General features: G+C 41.8%; 1 protein-coding gene across 8 annotated transcripts in view; it reads right to left on the reverse strand.

The window, feature by feature from the left end:
• The window catches only part of CADPS (calcium dependent secretion activator), a 382,629-nt gene that overhangs the window by 217,261 nt on the left and 144,867 nt on the right, over positions 1 to 20,501 (reverse strand). For all 8 annotated transcript variants that reach the window (XM_084635494.1, XM_084635496.1, XM_084635495.1 and 5 more), the window contains exon 4: positions 2,699 to 2,779. In XM_084635494.1, coding sequence (XP_084491620.1) covers positions 2,699 to 2,779 — 81 coding nt within the window. The remainder of the gene's footprint in view (positions 1 to 2,698; positions 2,780 to 20,501) is intronic.

The raw sequence follows: 20,501 nt of genomic DNA on the forward strand, positions 1-20,501 counted from the left end.
TAACTTATTCAAAGTCCCATAGCTGGCCATTAAGTGGCTCAGCAAAGACAACAGCACTGGGGCACTCCTGCCACTTGGTCCTACTAGACCGCACAGCTTCCACCACATCTTAATTGAAAATATCCTAACTTTAATTTCTTATATGATGAGTTAATCTACCATTATAACTGAAACTCAGTGATGGGCATCTTGGTGCTGCAAAGTACTTTTTAGTGCATCGATTTAGTGCACAATCAATCACCGTGCATGATACAATTCTGCAACATGGACCAGTAAATTAGAGATTTTTCTTTTCATAAAACTAAAGACTAGCCTGGAACTGAATTACCGGCTGTGATACGTGAGCACAGAAACTAACTTTGTGCAGAAACTATAGAGAAGGATCCAGAAAATCATCTGGATGCCAACAAAAAGCAGCATCCATGGAGTTGTGAGAATAGCAAGTATTTTAGTATGCAGCTGCTGTAGGATTTTGATATGCTAAATTGGTGGCTAGCAGCAATCGTGGTAAAGGGATTAAGTAATAATATGTACTGAATATACTACCATGACTGGTATGCTGGTTTCAAATACAATTTCCCTCCATGCTCCAAAGCTGCATTTTGAAAGTTGAGCCTGCAAAAGGGAAGTTTCAGAATATATTTGTTTTAGGAGCTTTCACATGGCCTAGTCTCATAGGCCTGGTAGCAGCTTGTTTATGTTTTACTGTCCTTGGGGGAAATGAAAATGGTATATTTATGTTTGCAAATATAACTCGTGCAGTTGCATCCTCTGCTGACTGCCAGTGAGTTATAAATAGTACTGCCCTCATTCAAAAATGTAGTAAACATAAAGTTAAATAAATAAATAAATAGGTAGAACCTCTTGAATCAATACCCAAATACCCAGCTAACATTCTCAAAACCTTAGATGCTGACAATACTTCATGTAGAGTTTCTCTTAAAGAAAAAAGAGACGGTTCAATATTTTCCTTAAAATAATAGGCCACCCCGATCTAAAAGAGGGGAAGAAGAGTCAGTTTTGATGATCTATCTGCCACTAACTTGCCATGTGGCTCTCAGACAGCTCATTCTCTCCATCTGTAAAATAGGGATCATACCAGCTACCCTCCCAAGGATGCAGTGATGAAGGTTGGTACAGTGCTTTGAAAAATGCAAAGCAATCTGTAAGGATGTGATGTACCCACAAGTGCTGCTGCTAAATAATTAATAATAGACTACAAATACATACTTTACTCCCAATGATCTCAAAATACTTTACTTAGAAGCAGCTTCAAGATTGCATTCCTTGTAGAAAGCTTCAAAATTCTGGTACAATAACGACATTTATACTTCAGGGAATTACAGTTTATCATGGAGGGACTCATAGTGTGTCTTTTCTTCTCTAGAATAAACCAGAGGGGGTCAGAATTGGCCATTCATTTTGTGGCAGGGGTGTTGATCAAATCTGTCTTGTAAAATCCATTCAGGATTATTTTATTATCTGGCCCTGTCAGGAAAGTATGGAGTCTTATTTGCCCACTGATATGGGAGGGCTTTGACAGTGTCAGATTTTTACCAAATATATAAAGAGACTGACTTTTCTGTGTTTGCAAAGAGGAGCGTGCATGGGTGTTTATCCTCGGGAACGAGGAACCCACCTGAGTGCCACTGACGGGGCTGGAGATATGCTGGCAGTCTGCATTTGGCAGTCTGCATTTATTCCGTATATTTGGCGGGAAAGGGCAAAACCAGCTTTTTCACAACACTGGCTGCTGGTGGAGGTGGGGAGTTCTGATTTGTTGTTTGCATCTTGAATTGAAGTGTATTTAGTTTGCTGATTAGATTTCTACTAGGTTTTCTGTTTTTCTCTTTTCTTCTCATGGGGTATCCTGTCCTGACTATTGATTGCAACATTTCAGTTAGATCACAGAGGTACTGAGCATGGTGCTGCAGAGCAAACAAGTTATGCCGTTCACATTTGGGGTTTGATATAAGTCTCAGGAGCTTTGGCAAAATCAGAGGTGAAATCCTGGCCCCAGTGAAGTCCGTGGCAAAGCTCCCAGAGCTATTATCCTTTTTAGGTCACCTGAAACTCTGAGAGAGCTACCCTGATACCAAACAGAGAAATGACTTGCTTCAGCAAGCTGTGGTGTGGTGACAGTCTGCCCCAGCGGAGTGGTGTGGTTCCAGATGCTTTGTTGCCAAGGTTAGTTTTGAGGGAGGGCTCATGGGCCTGCTGCACTGGAGAGATATCAAAGGCAATTCCACTGTAACACGCGAGGAGGGGATTGTCCCAGACAGGAGTCTGACACTAGGCCAGGAGAGTGCCAATCCACCCTCGCTCAGTGCTGATATTTGGCCAAATGTGGTTCTGTGTGCACTAGCAAATCTGGAGTCATTGAGGGAAGTTACCTACTGGCAGGGAAAGAAACAAACAGAGGAACCAACCCCAGCTCCTAACAAAATAGCTGCTTCTAGGGAAGAAACCCAAACACCTCAGAGTGCCATTTCCAACATCACCTCTCCAGCGCCCACACTCATCCCCCAAAAGGAATTTGGGGCCTGACACTAAGAAACACAGAGTGCCTGTTGATCCCACTAATTTCACTGGGAGCTGTGGGGGCTCAGCATCCCTGAGGAGCAGGCCCTGAGAAGAGGGGTGCATGGTGGCTCCATGGAGCTATGTATGTGCCAGTTACTAGTTAGAGTTTTCTTACCTTGGCAATTTGATCTGCCATTTGAAGGCGTCCATCTAACTCTCGTCTGATCTGCGCTGCTTGCTCATCTGGATTATCCAGCTGTGTGGCAAAACAGAAAAAAGGTAAACTGAGGATTTTTAGGATGAAAAAAGGCCACCATAGCACCACCCAGGAAAAGCTTGTTCAGCTTCTCAGAGCGTATGACTTCATTACATTATTATTTAACATTTGTATTGTGCTAGCTGTGACAGGCACCAATCAAGGTCCAGCCCCTTGTGCAAGGCACGGTACACGCGCATATTGATTCATTTTTCCAAAAATTCTTTAAACAAACATGCTCGGTTGAATGCATTTTGTCAGATTGCATTAGATGCCCACGTAGCTACCTCTGTGAGTAGAAATTCCGTCGTGGACAGATATATGAAGCCCCCTGGGCTGCTGGGCCAGTTCTACGTTCACTGATGTGGGAAAACCAGCACTACTGCAGAGGGCAGCAGAGAGGAGCAAATGGGGACATAGAGTTGGTCTCACAGAGGCACATGAATAAGGCTGAGTCGATCAGATTATGTGATTTTATGTGACCTTTGCAACTTCAGCCCCGCATGGCAGGGCTTGGGCTGTCAGCCCTGAGCAGTGGGGCTCCAGCTTCCATGATTTATTGTTTATTGACCACGTCCTGTCAGTGACTTTTACTAAAAATACCCATGCCAAAATCTTAGCCTTACACATGAGGCATGGTGGGAATTCACTGGAGATAAACTTAGTGTATGCTCTAATGCCCAAATTTCCTTGCTTCTAGGGCAAAGTCTACCCTGCCTTTTCACATTATGCTTTCTTCATTAGTTGTCTTACCTATGGGTCAACATTTTAGGCTTCATTCAGGCTCCTGGGGAACCCAAAGGCACAGTTCTGGAATGCACTAGCCTCCTGTACAGATTCCTGACAGTAATGGCGGCATGCCTTTACGTAGCACGTCAACCTACATCATCAGAAGATATCTGTACCTATATAAAGGGGAAAGGAGGATGTTTTGCTGAGGAGGACAATAACTCCAAAACACACTTCACCGTCCCTTTTATTTTTCAGGCTTTCACTACATTTGCTAACCCCCCCTACTTTCAAGGACATAGCAACATCCTATTCCTTTAGCATCTTGTCCTCTTCCTCCAATTGTTCATTTTTAGCTTCAGGTTCTGGAATACAAGCTAGGGATTCATGCTCTGGACTCTCATCAGTACTGCCATTGCAACTATTATGCACAGCGAGTGCTCCAGGTTCTTGTTTGGTCTAAAAATACAAGGAAAAGCTGTGGTGACCAGGGTTCCAGTTTGTTCAGCAGAGGATGTGACAGGCTGCTCTTGAAGTTTCCATTGCATTTTATTATTGCTTTAAGTGCCTTGCAGTGTCCCTTGTGTCAGATCAATTTGGTCTGTTGGAGATTTTAATTAACCAACTGTGACCGATGGGGAGGGCATTTAATGGCAGCTAATGACTAATGGCGGGAGGTGAAGCCAAGGGCCTAGAATGTGGCTGGTTAGCAGACGCCTGAAAGCACTCTACCCAAAGGTCATCAGTACTGTTATAAACCACTAAGATATGTAGGGGTAGGTAAAAGAGTAGCTACCTTTTCCATTATTTTTATTTACACATTTGTTGAAGTTAGATGTCCCATCACAGATTTCCATGGACACAACGTACTGTTTTCAGCACGGCTCTTTCCCTAAGCAGTTAAAAGCAGAGGCTCAGTCCTGAAGTCTTTCATGAGGCAAATGTCCCAGTGATTTGGTCCCAAGTTCTGAGGCTATTCTGAGTGGGCCACATTGGGCACCAGTTTCATTTTACTGGCAATAAAAAGCATAGATAATAGATTCAAAAAGAGTCTTAACAGATTAAGAGAGAGAAATAAAAGAGGATACTCTGATGTGTTATTGTTTGAAGGATTATATCAATACCTTTGTGATTCATGCATAATATTTCCTAGGGAATTTAAAATTTCACTGTAATATCCACATTTACATAAACACTAGGCTAGCCCCTCAGCCCTTGTGCATCCACTGAAGTTACTGAAGCAGTCCTGGTTTACACCAGCTGAGGATTTGGCCCATTATATTAAAAGTTCTTGAATCTACTGACTTCCGTAGCAATTTGGACTGAATAAAGATTGGGTAAGGGCTTCACTACCGTGTCATACAGGAAATAACTTCCTAGCGTGCAGGGATCATAACAGTGAAAGTATAGCTGTGCTTTTCTATTTGTTGTGCGCTATATGCAAGTGTACACAATATTCACCTCGACACACACTGGCTTAACCAGCCCTTGAGAATTCTTAAGGCCATTAGTTTGCATTGCAATGCTGTTGTGTGTCCTCTCTCTCTCTCTCTTTTTCCTTAAGACCATAACCCTCACTACAGCCAATCTACATCACCAATTAGCTGAAGTGTTCAAGGGCGAGATCTTTTCACAGTCCGCTGCGTGGAATCCTGCACTGACTCTGAAAGCTCTGACAGGAAGGAGGAAGAGTTGCACTGACTCTGAAAGCTCTGACAGGAAGGAGGAAGGAGTTGCATGTGACAGTTAAGCACGCAGTTCCAGCAGGTTTCTATGACACACAGGGGCTAACTCTCTCTTACATCAGTGTAACTCTGGGGTAAGTCCATTATCTTCAGCATTGGTACAAGTGTAAGTGAAATCAGAATCAGACCCAAAAGGAGCATACAGGAGGCAGGACCGGATTTCCAGTTAGGTACAGTAGGCATGTGCTTAGGGGCACCAGCGGTCTACAGATGCCTAAGAGTTAAAAGTTTCATTTTTTTTTTTAAACAGAAAACACGAAGGTCAGCTGTAGGCGGAAGCACTGAAGATGCTGTGCCTTGCGGCACGTAAAGTGTAAATCCATCCCTGATAAGAGGAATAAGAAGGTGCCAAATAAGGCTTGGCAAGCCAGTTAACTGGCCAGTCAGCTACCTGCCTATTTCACCACAGTCAAATATAATCAAATATTTCAGCAAGAATGACCTTATGTAGGTGGTGGCCTACCTTTCTGATTGTTAGCAAGCTTACTTAAATGTCTCGATCACTCACTTTACTATGTGCTCAGGCCATCTGATGGGAAAAAGATGAACTAACTGAAAGTTGAGCCTCTTGATTCGCTGGAATCTTCTAGAACAGAACACTGCATGGGGGTGTGTGTCTTTATTTGTATACAAGGCCACCAATGCACATAGCCGTTTACAAAGCGCATTAAAATGATGATGATAAAGATATAGATGAAACAACTGAAGCTGTTAAAGAAAGAGATAATGAAAAGCAAGGAACTTGAGGAGCTGGCCTGCTGCCTACCTACCATAAGTGCACTTAAAGAGGAGGTTTTTTTTATAATTGAAATGTTTTATTGCATTTTAACTTCGTTTTTTTCATTTGCAAATGTTCAGTCTTAATGTTTGTATTTAAATGCTAAACCAGCCATTGCTAAAAGGGTAATAATTATTCTTTCATTTTTAAGAACTTAATTTCATTGTATTTTGCCTTATTCTGAGCTCAAACTCAGTTAAGTCACTTTTTTTTTTAAATAATTAGGCAAATATTTATCCAAGGCTAAACCTACAGGAGACCAGAGAATCTTACTCTTTATTACTGTTCTAATAAATTACTGCTTTAAAGGGTTTGACCATTTTTGACATTATTCGACACTATTTGACCAAGATTTGACTGGTCAGTGACCAAGTATTTTTGGACCAGTCAAATGCCCAACTTTATGCTGACTTTATAGACACTTTCCCAACTATAACGACAGTTTAAACTCCTTCGGGGAAGTTGAGACACAGCAGGAACCTGAAAACTTCAAATCGACAATGGGAAGTAGGAGTGCTGGTAGCAACGTTTCTTTTGACCAGATACAGGAGTGTCATCCAGCTCTGCAACATTAAACACTTCAATACTGTTCTGGTTCATCTCTCTTTTGTAAATATCCCTTAATGCAAGTGGAAACGGAGTCTCCTGTCTCAGTTTATTAGTAGTATCTGTTTAGGAGACTGGGGAAACAAAAACTAATATCCAGGACCATGATATTCGTTCCGTGACAGTACCAATGTCACTTTTTATCTCTTGTAAGAAATAACTTATCAACCCCCTCCAACTTTTACTGAAGTCAACCACATTTAAATTAGGGTTTTCTTTCTCCTAGCCATTATCTTGTCTTGCTATTTGGCTCTTCTAACAATGATGGTCAGAGTGACCTGTTCTGCCTGTCGGAAAGCAACATCACCTTAAGACATTGTACCACTAGTGCTGTCAGTCACAGATTCTCACAAAGCAATTTTATAACCTGGATTAGAGTTTCTGTAACTATCTCCCTATGTATTATCCTTCTCCAGAGACAAATTACTCCACAGAGCAACCACTTGCCTGGCGCAGTGCAGTCTGGAAAGTTACAGCTACAGCAACCATTCTAGTTTCAATTCCCAATATGACTAGATAGCAGCGCTTAGGTTTGAATGTATTTGCAATATGCCATCAAAAAAACTGAACAGACAGGTATGCCATAGTTTCCTTCCTATTGTCTCCTTGCATAACTTAAACATTTCTTTTCCCCTCAGATATGTATGCATGTGTAGGTATGCTGATGTGCTTTAGTAGGTCTGATTTCCCAGAGAGTTTAGTCATTACAGCTGCCATTGAGGGAATATATATTTCTGATACAACTGAAAGGCCTGAGTCACTGATTTAACACAAGCAACAAACCTGCTAAGCATCGTTGGCCTGATCCAAAGCTCACTGAAGCCAATGAGAGTATTTCTGTTCCTGTCAATGACCCTTGGCTCAGGATTATTTGTACTCCATTCCCTGTGGCTGTGCCAATTATTTCATAATTTGGTCTTTTAAGATCAGAACTCAGCACAGTGTTGCTCTGGATTCTTATAGGAAAGCACTATGGGGCTATGGTCCTGAAACCAATAGGAGCTGTGGGAGCCCAGCTCCTCTCAGGATCAGGCCGTCTGTGACACTTTGTTAAACCCTCCCTGCTGCACCACGTTCCCCAAATACCTTCCCCCTTAACAAATGCATTGTGTGGACTTGCTTCCACTAGACTGGACAGACTCTTTCAGAGCAGCTCCGTTAAATGTGGGAAATGTACCACGCCAAGTTCCCATTTCCTTTAGAACTCTGAAACAGGAATTGTTATTCCAAGTTCGATTTGAGTGACAGTAATTGAGGTTGATCACATTACCCCAAGTAACCCGCATTCTAAATTTAGAAATCAAGGATGCTGCCTTCTAGGAGAGCTGTCCTTCTAATATGCTAATAAGCCAGCACAATGCCTGACAACAGCACTTTCTAGACTATCAGGATTTTGCAGGCATTTTCCAGTAACGCCGCAGCTGGAGAAAACAGTGTGAACCTCTCTTGTGAAAGGAAGGATATGACTAGGGAAATTATTTGTGTTATGAGGTTACATCCACAGCAGCATTCTCAGTCCTGATCTGGAGGGTAAAGCATTCCTTTTTTAAAAGGAAGCGTTGCCATGACCAGTTGAACAAAGCGATATGAAGAGCCACACATCCTTACAATTTTAAAACATTATGCAAGCTTTTAAAGTACTTGACTCCCAATAACATGGCAGCTCCATGGCTACCACTCATTCTTTGAAAACTTATCCAGAACTAGTCTGTAGCATAATAGTAGTGAAACTTAGGCCTGGTCTACACTGAAACGTTAGGTTAACATTGCTAGGTTAACATTGCTAAGTTAACCGTAGCTATGCCAACCTATCCCTGAGTGTAGACATGGCTAGGTAAGTGGAAGAACTTTTCCATCAACCTAGCTACTGCCACTCAGAGAGGTGGATTACAGCTACAGAAAAACCCCTTCCATCACTGTAGCAAGCATCTACACTCCAGTGCTACAGCAACATAGCTACAGCACCACAGATGTGTTGCTGTAGAACCCATAGTGTAGACATGGCCTTAGTTTACCAAATACAGTAGAAGTCTTTCTCCTTGTAGAGTAAGGACTAGTGCTAACGAGGGCACTGATCCTAGATCGGGAATGTTGAAACGTAATTTGCTTGTGAAACACAGTTAAACAGTTAATGTAAAATAATGACAGGTTTCAGAGTAGCAGCCGTGTTAGTCTGTATTTGCAAAAAGAAAAGGAGTACTTGTGGCACCTTAGAGACTAAGCAATTTATTTGAGCATAAGCTTTCGTGAGCTACAGCTCACTTCATCAGATGCATCCTTTTCTTAATGTAAAATAAGTTATCCAAGCAATATTGAACAATCTGGTGACTGGAAACTATCCCGGAATAGCAATCAAAGCCCAATTTCTTAGCTAAAGAGTCAGCAATTTATTTTCTGCAGTATGTATGCATACTTTGTATTCAAAAACTGACAGCCAAATATATAAATGATTTACAAGGTCAAAGAAAAACTGAATTAGTCTGGTTCTGCATTATGACTTTTTATGGGTATGCTATGAATAAAGCAAAGATATAAATCATAAGGTTGCCCCAGTCAATTAAGTCTGAAAAAGTATTATAAATCTCAGTGTACATAAGATATGTCACATATGCCAGTTTTTTTTTTCAGCAACATGTCAGAAATACAGGACATGCTCAATTTCCAATTCTAATCTGCTCATTACACAACTGCCTAGTTGCATATTGGGTCTTTTCTTACGTCTATCCACACATGCCATTATTTCTTTCCGTTTGCGCTGACGAGAGATTTACCTTGGTGCTACTGTTGTTAAAAGTTTAAAAATATGTAGATTTGACTCAAACTAGGAACAAAAATGTATCAGAACCAGAGTTGTCTGCATCTGAATGTACAGCAGGGTACATTTATTTGTAGTTACCAAATGTTGACTGTTCCTTTACAGTAAAAGAATCTGGCAAAAAAGATTGGCTTATATACAAACTATTTTTGAAATATTCTTTGACTGGATGCAATATTTTTTTAAAAGGAGGTTACTGACATAAGGAGGACTTTAGTAACAATCCATCCTATGATTGTGGACAATTGATACACCCTCGACAATTTATAAACCCTACTCAAGAACTGTTTCAGGTTATTAATAAAGCCTCTTCATTATGACAACCTTGCCAATTAGCATTCAAAGTTGGAGTCTATGACACTGAGTCGCACTTACCACGAGAATGTGGCAAACTCAACTTCTGTACTTTAGGGACATCGTGAATAAAAGACACTGCACTTTAGGAGGAGGAAGAAAAGTCAGAGGAGAAGGAAAACAACCACTAGTAATTTAACCTGAACTATTTTAAACAATATGGAGTGCAACACTAAGATGAAGCAGTAAAGAAATCTGAATCAAACCAGTTTCAAGTCTTATACTGTTCAGTTTGCTACTAAGACACGTGCACATCCTGAACCATGCTTTATGTTTTAAGGTGATCAGCCAAGATTCTGATCTCAGTTATATCAGTGAAAACGAGAAGGAACTTCATTGGAGTTAATCTGGGTTTTCATCAATTAAAAATAACAGGCCACCACTGATCCCAGCTTAAATGCTCTAGCAACGGCTTTGTTGTTGCAGACAAAAAAAAAAACCCATCAAAGTGCAGTTGTAGTCAAAAAAGTGACTGGAGAGGCTATCAGAGCACCATATTTATTCCCTCTTCATGACATGCATCTCAGACTTTTTAAAACGAGAGAGGGAAGAAAGCTCTTCAAACCCAACCTATTTCTGAAAAACAAAATCAAGCTATGACTGCGCTTTCTGCTTTTTTAAAATCAGCAGCAGTAATGCTGATTTGGCAGTCAGACCTTAATTACGATGGTTGAAGATGGGGCTGGATACAAACCAGCTGACAATCCCAGAGCTACACAGGCTCTGTTAGCTTTTAACATTAGATTTTGTCAATAGCATAAGCAAGCTCTGATTCATAACACGTAAGACGTTGAGAAGTGTAAGAACTGATTTGACTCTTCCATTCTATTTGTTCACAGAATCATGGAAGATTAGGGTTAGAAGAGACCTCAGAAGGTCATCTAGTCCAACCCCCTGCTCAAAGCGGGACCAACACCAACTAAATCATCCCAGCCAGGGCTTCGTCAAGGGCTTAAAAGCCTCTACAGATGGAGATTCTACCACCTCCCTAGGTAACTCATTCCAGTGCTTCACCACCCTCCTAGTGAAATACTGTTTCCTAATTTCCAACCTAGACCTCCCCCACTGCAACTTGAGACCATTGCTCCTTGTTCTGTCATCTGCTACCACTGAGAACAGCCGAGCTCCATCCTCTTCGGAACCCCCCTTCAGGTAGTTGAAGGCTGCTATCAAATTCCCCCACCCCCCACTCTTCTCTTCTGTAGACTAAACAAGCCCAGTTCCCTCAGCCTTTCCTTGCAAGTCATGTGCCCCAGCTCCCTGATCATTTTTGTTGCCCTCCACTGGACTCTCTCCAATTTGTCCACATCCTTTCTGTAGTGGGGGGCCCCAAAACTGGTCGCAATACTCCAGATGTGGCCTCACCAATGCAGAATGTTGTTTAAATAGATGATGCTCTTATGTAAATACTAGGAAAGTAAGACAACAATACCACACTTCAAGTGAAGTGTTGTGCATCCTTAAATATTTAGGCCTGAAATTATCATAATGAGCAACACAATTAGAAATATCCTCATGATGAACTAGAAGGATTTTTATTAAAAAGATGAAACATACAGATATATTCTTCAATTATTAGCCTGGCATTTAAAATATACAACTTAGATGTGACAAACACCGTCTACACTACTGTCTCCAACCATACAAGCCAGCAGCAAGTGCGCCTTGCACTACTTTTGAATATAAGACGTTGGCGATGCAGTACCTCCGCTTTTTACAAATTATCATAGCAGCTTGTGGATCGTTGCAAACAGTAATTTGCTTAATCAGAACAACATAAGTGATGCTGTACAAGAGACAAAGATGAAAACAGCCCTTGAACCTGGAGCGCGTACAGTCTCAGGGTTGACTCTGTGCTCATTGATATCCATGGCAAACACTCCCATGCATTTCAGTGGTGCAGGATCAGACATTAAAAAATAGTCTTTCAGGAGACAGAGCGCTGGGAAATCCAAGAGAGGCAACAACTAAAGTGTTCTATTCCCTCTCTGTCTCTGAAGAATGGGTATGTCCAGGACTATATCATGGACTCGCCTGAGCTGGGGGTCTGCAGAGAAAGCTCACCTTCACGTTACAGGAAATAAATTAACACTTGACTCAAAATGGCCACCTGAACACTAAAGTCCATAACATAAAACACTCCATCACTGACCCATGACCCGGCCACGTTTGTTAGGTTAAGACAGGGAGAACCTTCCTTTGCTGTCGCAGCCTCACCCAGAACTGCCTTTAAAAGGAACAGCCAGCTTTTTTTTTTAACTGGCCTGCTGGGGTCCTAGGATTGGCTTCTTCTTGCTCCTGAACCTTTTAGCCACTGGAGGACCAACAAATAGCCAATCCTAGGAGGTTTCTATAGGCAACCCCTGTTGGCCCAAACTCACTGCTCTTTTCCACAAGGACAGCATCATAGGGTGGGCTGTGCAAGGCTGTGGGACCTCCAGTAGGGGGCAGCAAATGCCTGGTATATCTGGCACAACCCCCTATATATCTTAAGCATGGCAGTCTTGTAGGCTGCCAAATACAACAGCATTACTATCAAGGAATACAAGATATAAAAGGCAGGCAAGGAACATCATTATTATTATTGTTCTTTTTATTACAGCAGTACCTAGAGATCCCAATGAAGATGAAGGCCTGACTGAGCCAGGTGCTGTACAAAGAGAATGAAAAAGAATCCACGGTCTGAACAGTTTGTTATCTAGTTAAATACTGGATCCAGTCAAGCTGATATAGAAGATTAGAGGGAGGCTGGTGAAAGGAAGACAAGGTTAGTAGCAAGAGTAACACTCTCACACACACCAGCTACAAGCAGAACTGGCAGGTTTCAAGTCCAGTTCTTTTTCTTAGTTTGCTTTTTTTAATAAAAGGGATTATAGTGAATCTGTGAATTTAGTCAAATTTAGATGTATACAGAAGAAAATGGTCAATTTTTTTAGTTGTGTGAGAACAATAATACACCCACCATTATATAATGAAGCCGCACTTACCCAAGTCCCTTTGGGTGAAATTCACCCCGTGCATAGGGGCAGCATAAAGCCTATGACCATCTTGAGACGTAGTTCCCTTGAGTAAGCCCTATTTCAGTGAGGCACCGGCCTTATGCTGACTCATTGCAGAGAGCTGAATTTCACCAATTTAAACTAAAGGTCTTATCAACACAGTAGTTTAACATACTACTAACAACCATTTTAAGAAGATATTCATCAACTGTACTGCTTCTATGGCTGTGATGCTAAGTACAGGCTTGTATGCATTTAATAATCAACCTACATACTGCAGATTGGGTTGTGCTTTTTGGAACATTAATATTCTCTGAACCACCACCATACAAATGGCAAATCATGCAACCACAATACCCAAAGGCTTCAAAGAAAAAGTTTTATGGTGCTTACCACTCAACCATGACATGTGCCATCTAACTCAGCAAATGGTTGATTAAATATTTCAAGGTAAACACAATGTAAATCTGTGCTGAACAAGATAACAATACGGGTGACAATTTGCAGCTTTGATGTAGGGCTTTTAGAGGGATCTTTTTGCTAGTAAAAGGTGGTTTGACTTGGTAATGTACAATGAGAAAAAAACTGAAAAATTCATAAGCTTCTTTTAATTAATAATTAATCTGTAAGTCAACGTAGTCTAGCAATTTATAGTAGCTGACACCATAGAGTGCTGAAGGCTATAAAAAAAAAAATCAAATGCATGCCTTCTGAATTGATACGTTTCCTGGCAGCCCTTGGTTTCTTATCAGAAAGCCACTGCTCCCAGAGATAAAGCAGGCTGTTTTTGACATAAGACAGAAGGACACACTGTAATATATTCTGCATTGTGAACTGTACATGACGTCCTGGAATACCATTGATGCTGTGCTCATAAAAACTGGGGATCTAAATTTTTAATTTTTGACGACCCCCCAGTCAGGTAGGATGTTGAATTTTCTCTTAAAATTGGAAATGTGAAAGATGTTAAGCTGTCTTGGTAGCTTAAGTCACTAATACTTTCCTAATGTGTTAATCCTCTGCACAGTAAATTCCAACCCTAGTAGTGCCAGCTGTTTTGGGATTTGAAATGACGAGGAGGAAAAAGGAGAAAGAATGGAAGTTTCGATGTGTTATAGACCTCTGTGTCATCAGGCTTATGTAAGGGGCCTTGCACTGTTATCAGCTCATCTGGATGTAGACTCTTACCACTTAAAATATTCAAGGGACGTTTTCTGAACAGTACGCAGAGAATTAGAAGTGCAAGTCCTATTCTCTGGACACCATGCTGACAAGCTATCTATTAGAGAAGGCAGATAATAATAGCTGGTAAAGAATTGTAAAAAAATATTTTTTGCAGGGCTCTGGGGTTTTTTTTTTTGTCAAAGAAATGCCTATTGCAATACACAGAAATCTAGGACACAAATGAGCCTCAGAGGAAAAATAGCTTCTTGATTTAAGAGCTGAGGATCCAGTGTGCAACACAGCCGGAATGAGATTTGGGGGTAGCTAGTTTTGTCATCTTTCATCTTCATTATGCTTTAACAAGGCCATAACAGCGGCATTTATACCAGCCCTCCATTGAATGTATTTTAAAGAACTTTATTGACAGATGATACCCATTTGCCAGCATTCGTACACCAGGAAGGAAGTATTTTCCTTTGCTCCCCAAGGCTCAGACTCAGGCATTTGACTCAGCCCTGAGAATGGCATGTTGCATGGATGGAGCACCATGATGAGCCTCCAGAAAGCACAATGCTGCAGGGACCCCCTCCCCATGGACAGCAAATATACTTTATTATCCCTACTAGCTGCTCCATGTGGTGGTGGGGGGAGCCATGACTGCCTGCTCCCTAACCCCTCACTCACAGTGGGAAGGGGAGATATCAGGCACGTAGCCACTGCACTGTCACCTCCCCCAGTCCAAGATCTAGTAGGTCCCATGCAGCAGATCAGGGGTGTGTCTGTGTGTGCCAACATCAGGAAAGAAAAATTTCCATCCCAAAATAAGAAAATACTAGTTCAGAGAAATATCAAATGCTGCCCACTGCTCCAGAGCTCTAGAATCTTGAAAGGGAATCCTACAAAACCTTACCTGCAAGCATCAATATCCTGTACTAAATCCATGGCCAGGCACAACAGAGACAGGGAGATATGGGAATAACTGTAGGGAGTAGGATTTTTTTCAAATTGACCACAGTAATCATAGTATAAAAAGAGGCAGAAAAAGAAGTCAACCTTTTCCGGTGTCACGAGAAAAAAAGTTTTAACTAGTGCACGTCTTTTTATGAACCTTTCAAGAAGACCTTGATTCAGCATAATTTCTGTTATACTACCCACTACCGTCACTAGTAATTTTACCAAAAGTTTTTCTGCTCTTCAATACAAGTAGCATCATTAAAAAGTTGCCGAAGGGTACCTTTAACTTAGAGTCCCTGGAAATAGTCTCAGGTTTAGAGTAATCAAAATATTGATGATGAAATGCAAAACTTCTCTAAATTGACAGAATTCGAAAATATTTCCAGTTTATCTTAGACTTTTGCTAAGGTACACAACATTTTCAAGCAACAGCAGGCCCACCTGCAGAGGAAATGACTGAGATTCTGAGCAGAAGAGACCAATTTTCAAATCAAAATGAGCAAAACTGGGGCCCTCTTCTGAGCAAAGGCAGCAGCCACCCTGAATACTTGCAAGCCTCATGTTGACTAGACAAAAACTGTCATTGCACACAACTTTGGGAAAGGGTCAAAGTCAGGCAAATCAGGGAAAATATTTCCAGCAAAATTCCATGAAATGAAGTTTGTGCATGGAGAAGATTATTCATTGGTTATTTCATTTCAATTTTTTTAAAACTGTCAAATAGAGAATTCAGCAAACATAATGGACACGTATCCAACTGGTTTCATAAGCTGGGAAAAAGCCATTCAGTATAATTTATTTTAAAATTAATGGAATAAGTTACTCATCAACTATCATTTGACTAGCTCTGCTTGGGAATTACACACAGCCCCATTAGATTTGCCAGTTAGTAATCGTTGTGCTGTCTCATTCACTTTTCTTACAATTCACCACCGCCTCTCTGGATTGCACAACTCCTTCTGCATTCTGACCAAGCATTTCATCATCCACTGAGCTGACAAACATTGACTACATGTAAGTTTTGCTGGAGAAGAGCTGTATGTAATTTTCCAATTAGCTATGCAAAATCTGACCTTCTGCGATGTGTAAATCATTCACAAATAAGGCCACACACTACTGGCTGTTAGTTAAGTAGCTGCAGACCATTGGTTATTTTTGTTATACCAGCAAGCATCCATATCACCTAATGAACTAACCCTGCAGTAAGAAAATAATCAGAAGGTACTAGAGTGAGCTATTTAAGGTGGCACAGGGGACTTGCACAATGTTGTAGAGGCTGATGTTTCTTTCTTTAATAATTGAAATCTTATTTCACAGTTCACAAGCTTTAGGGCTGTGCCTGGATCCTACAATAAAAATATTCCCGAGACTGAGGCGGTTGGTCCACCCTTCCTGAATGCTAATGATAGAAGGTACAGCCGCTATATTTCCACATTTTATCTACAGCTTTGTCTGCCCAAGCCCTCTAGAAGACATTAAGTTAATACATGCCAGAACATAGGTCGTCTTAGCAGGTTTGAACATTTGAAACCTAAATTAGCTCAATTTTACCTACCTATTCTAGAAAGAGGGTCTATAAATGCTTGTTTAATCACACTAGTATGCAGATTTCCATGATGTTTCTGAAAATAGTAAAGTAAATCCTGCTTCTCTGGGGTAAAATTAAATTAGCAGTTAAATTAGCTTTTCCTCAAATCATTAGTTTTGAATATACCAAGTAGCAATTTTAGTAGAGTGTCGGTGGGGAAACAGTGGCTCTTCATGCTGTGCAGGAAGCATCCTTTAGGTAGCTGAATTGCTCCCTAGAAGGCCCATCTCTACGCTGCACCAGTGAATCTGTTTGTTTTTTCCAGTGGCACTGTGGCATCACAGCCAGATGGTGCCACTTCCAGGAGTTAGGTTACCTTTCAGTTAGGTGCAAAGTGAAACGGCACTGGCAGAGAGATGGCAGCTGTACAGAGAGCTACTGCTTACCTGTAAACTGGCAGGCATCTCTCTGCTCACGGCACAAGGAACTTGGTCATCTCCTGCCCAGGATGCCATTGTAGTAATAAATAAATAAATAAATAAACTACATACATACACTATTGTGCCCTGCACCCTAGACAGACGCTCCGGCATGGCTTTTACCTGCTAGGCAGGTCCTAACCTGGCTGAAGCCTACCAGTGGCACTGCGTTTTTGCATATGCCAAATGCTTCACCTTCCACTGGGTGAGGGGAGAAGGTGCTTTCCCAAAGCGATGCCACTTGGGTGCTGGGGAACGGAGCCGCAGGTGCTGTTGGTGACGTGTATTCTGCCCATTGGGGAAGCTGACAAAGCCTGAGCAGGAAGGAAGTTTTGGGCCAGTCCCTCTTGCCAAGATCAGGGGCTCAAAGACGACTCACTAGTCTGGTGGCTGGCCAATCATGGGCAATAGGCCTGGGGCTCCTGCCACCACATGGGTCGTGATTTCTGGCAAGGTCTTCCTTCTTTGGTTCACTCTCACCTGCTGTCACAAGAAGCTGTAGCCAATCTGACCCCACATCGCTGGTCTGTTTAGGGACTGCCACGGTGCCTGCATGAGTGGGAGAGCTCCTCAGATCCTTTCACCCTTGCAACTTCACATCTGGCTACCCACTGCCAAGCCCCCAATATTCCATTCACCAATCAGCATGTGCCTGTGGCATGGGAGGAAGATCGGGGAACAAAGCCCTGTGTATGGCATTGTAAATGAAATCTAGGGGAATTCTTCATTCTGATCTAAATCATTAATCGAGTTGGGAGCATTCCATGTTTGTCCCTTCGCAAGGACAGATTGTTCTCTGCTGCTGCTGGGGGGCGGGAAGCAATTCTAGCAGAAAATTTTCAAGTGAATTACGTGAAGGTTACATATTTATGAGCAACAATACATCAAGATAAATATTACATTCAACAAAACAGAAAGAGAGAGTGGAGAAAGTAGATGTTGCCTGCTCTTCTGTACATTTTCAAAGGCATTTAAAGAGTAGTTGGGGTTGGACTGGGAAAGCAAGATACCACTCTCCTAAAGGAACATTCTTTGAAGTTATATTTAAAGCACTTCTGGAGCCCCAGAATTCCAATTTAAAATCATTCCAGGGACGTACTGGTCACCAATCATCTAGCTGCAGACACTGGAGCGTGGAACAAAAAGAAGGGACTGATTACTCAGGTATTATGGCATTGTACAAGGGTGAAAGGCACTCCTATGCGGAGGGCCAGTACCTCACGTATGTGCCCTGTAAGCCCCACTCCAAGGACATATAGCCCACGGTACAACGGGGCCTGCAGTGTTCAGGTGATTTGGTCAGATTTTTTCTTTATAGTTCATCTGTTACACTAGGATTCCAAGGTGAAATTCGAATCAATATCTGACAAAACATTTCATGTTTTTTACTGCACTGCACAATAAACTATGATTTTGAATAGCTAATCTGGCAGTTTAAATGTTCATTTTAATGGACATGGGGGGAAAAACCCTGTATATGCCCAACATATGGAACCCATGTGGGGTATCATTAAAAACAATTACAAACCACACTGGACAGGGACCACATCCTGAAAGAAGTCTTTCCCAAAACCCCTTGGTTGCCTTGGTAATCGTGCAGCCCTGTGCACTGCTGCCCCAGCTCTTATCAGGAGCACTGAAGCATGAGCAGCTGAAGGAAGTGATGCCACTGGATGCAGCCTTCACCTGGGGGCTGTGGGGTGAAGAGGATCAGGGTACACAGTGGAGGGTGGGTATTATGCACATTCTCCTGGCTCAACTACAACATAGTACTAGAATAGCATTGTGGCTTGACTACAGGATGGCCGAATGTATCATTCTTACGGTGGACAGGCCTTTTTGAAGGAGGTGGTTTGGCAGTGTATTCTAAAGACAATCAGACTCTGGACGAGCTTGATCTCTGGAAGACTGTGCAACAGCTGGTTCCCCTCACCTGAGAATGCTTTATCTCTAGCTCTAAAGGGCTTCACTGTGTGTTTTGTGATCTGCATTGTCGCAGAGGAGAGCAGCTGTTTTGCTGGTTCATAGATCATACTTGGCTACAGCATGGAGATTGCTAAAGCCTCACTCCTCTGACAGAGGTCAGGTGTCCTTCAGACCTTTTTTCCCCCCACAGGCTTCATCCTTAGGAGGATGACTAGGGGAGCAGTATATAATTTAATGGTGACAGAGTCTTCCACTATTGACATCAGCACTCTAATCTTATGGGTGTTACCATACATGTATGGATGTATAGCTATTGAGCCAGAAGTCATGGATGTTATGTCCTGACTACTGATCAGTATGTATGAATGCTTTTATCCATTAAAAAAGCTAAAATACATTTGAAAAAAAATACAGATATTGAAAAGAAGAAACTCTCTCTTGGAAAAAGTTCAGGCTGTAATCAGGAGTCTGTCCTATAAAATAAATACGTGTTTCTAAAATTATGCAGATAGCAAGATGGATTTTAAGATAAATGGAATAATCAGAAAAATCTGCACACTCCCACGTGAAATTTGAAACATGATCATGATGCCTAATATTGGCACTCAATTATTTTAATGCTATCCACTCTGCATAAACTCTAAGTCAAGCGCAAGCCTCAAACATCATCATAGAGTTTGGTCAATAAGGGCACAATTATGGCTTGCCCTTCCCCCACCTTACAGAGCCACATAACTGGGGGAGTCGTGGAGAGGGAAGGAAGTGTAGTCAAGGATAAAAGATCTTAGATATATTTAGAACGTAGAGGTGAAATATAAGAAGTTAATGTTTTAACATAGGGCCTACAGGCCTCAGGCTTGTAAGATATTTAGCTTAGCCAATAATGCCTCAGACCTAAAGACTGGATAGACTCATGTCAGCCAACAAGAGATGCCAAATATCGCAAGATGAAATAGTCTCAGGAATAGCTGTGTTAAACTGCTGATAGTTAGGAAATATATATTGTTATGAACCAGTTAAAGCTGATTAGAGTATTCTGCAGACTTCGGGTATCAGCAATGTGCTAACCACAAGTTGTTACTGTGACTGAGTGACATAAATGTTAATGAGTATATGGAGAACTAACAAGTTAGCCTATGAAAACCAGGGCACCCCAAATGTAGTGGGGTGTGAAAGTTCAAATAAGGAACAGGGATTGAAACCTTCATAAATAAGTTTGAACCTGGTGGGCGTCAGCAGAACACATTATAAAAGCCGTATCCTGGCCTGCGTGCCTGGGGAGATGCCAGGATGACAACTGGTGGTGGGAAGAATGATGATGATAATGACTGACTCTCTGGGTTTCTCCACAAGGGACGACACAAGCAATGCAAATGCTAAACACCGTGTATTGTTCTCTCTCCTTGACTAGATTGCAGTGTGTGTGTCTGGCTACTAAAAGTAATTACACAAAGAGCACTGGGTAGACTCTGTTGTGCACCATGGGGTTCCCCTTCTACTGGGAACCTCTCAATCTTGAGGTGGGACCCTCACAGATTAACGTAGGCGTAAACCCTCACATTGGGGTGGGTAATTAGTCAAAGTAATCCATACTATAGATCAGGCTACAGAAGAATGAAGGGTCTCCTCCTTTTGCAAAGCCTGC

The sequence above is a fragment of the Lepidochelys olivacea genome (genome assembly GCF_965140295.1).
Source record: "Lepidochelys olivacea isolate rLepOli2 genome assembly, chromosome: 7".
In the NCBI taxonomy this organism is placed as follows: Eukaryota; Metazoa; Chordata; order Testudines; family Cheloniidae; genus Lepidochelys; species Lepidochelys olivacea.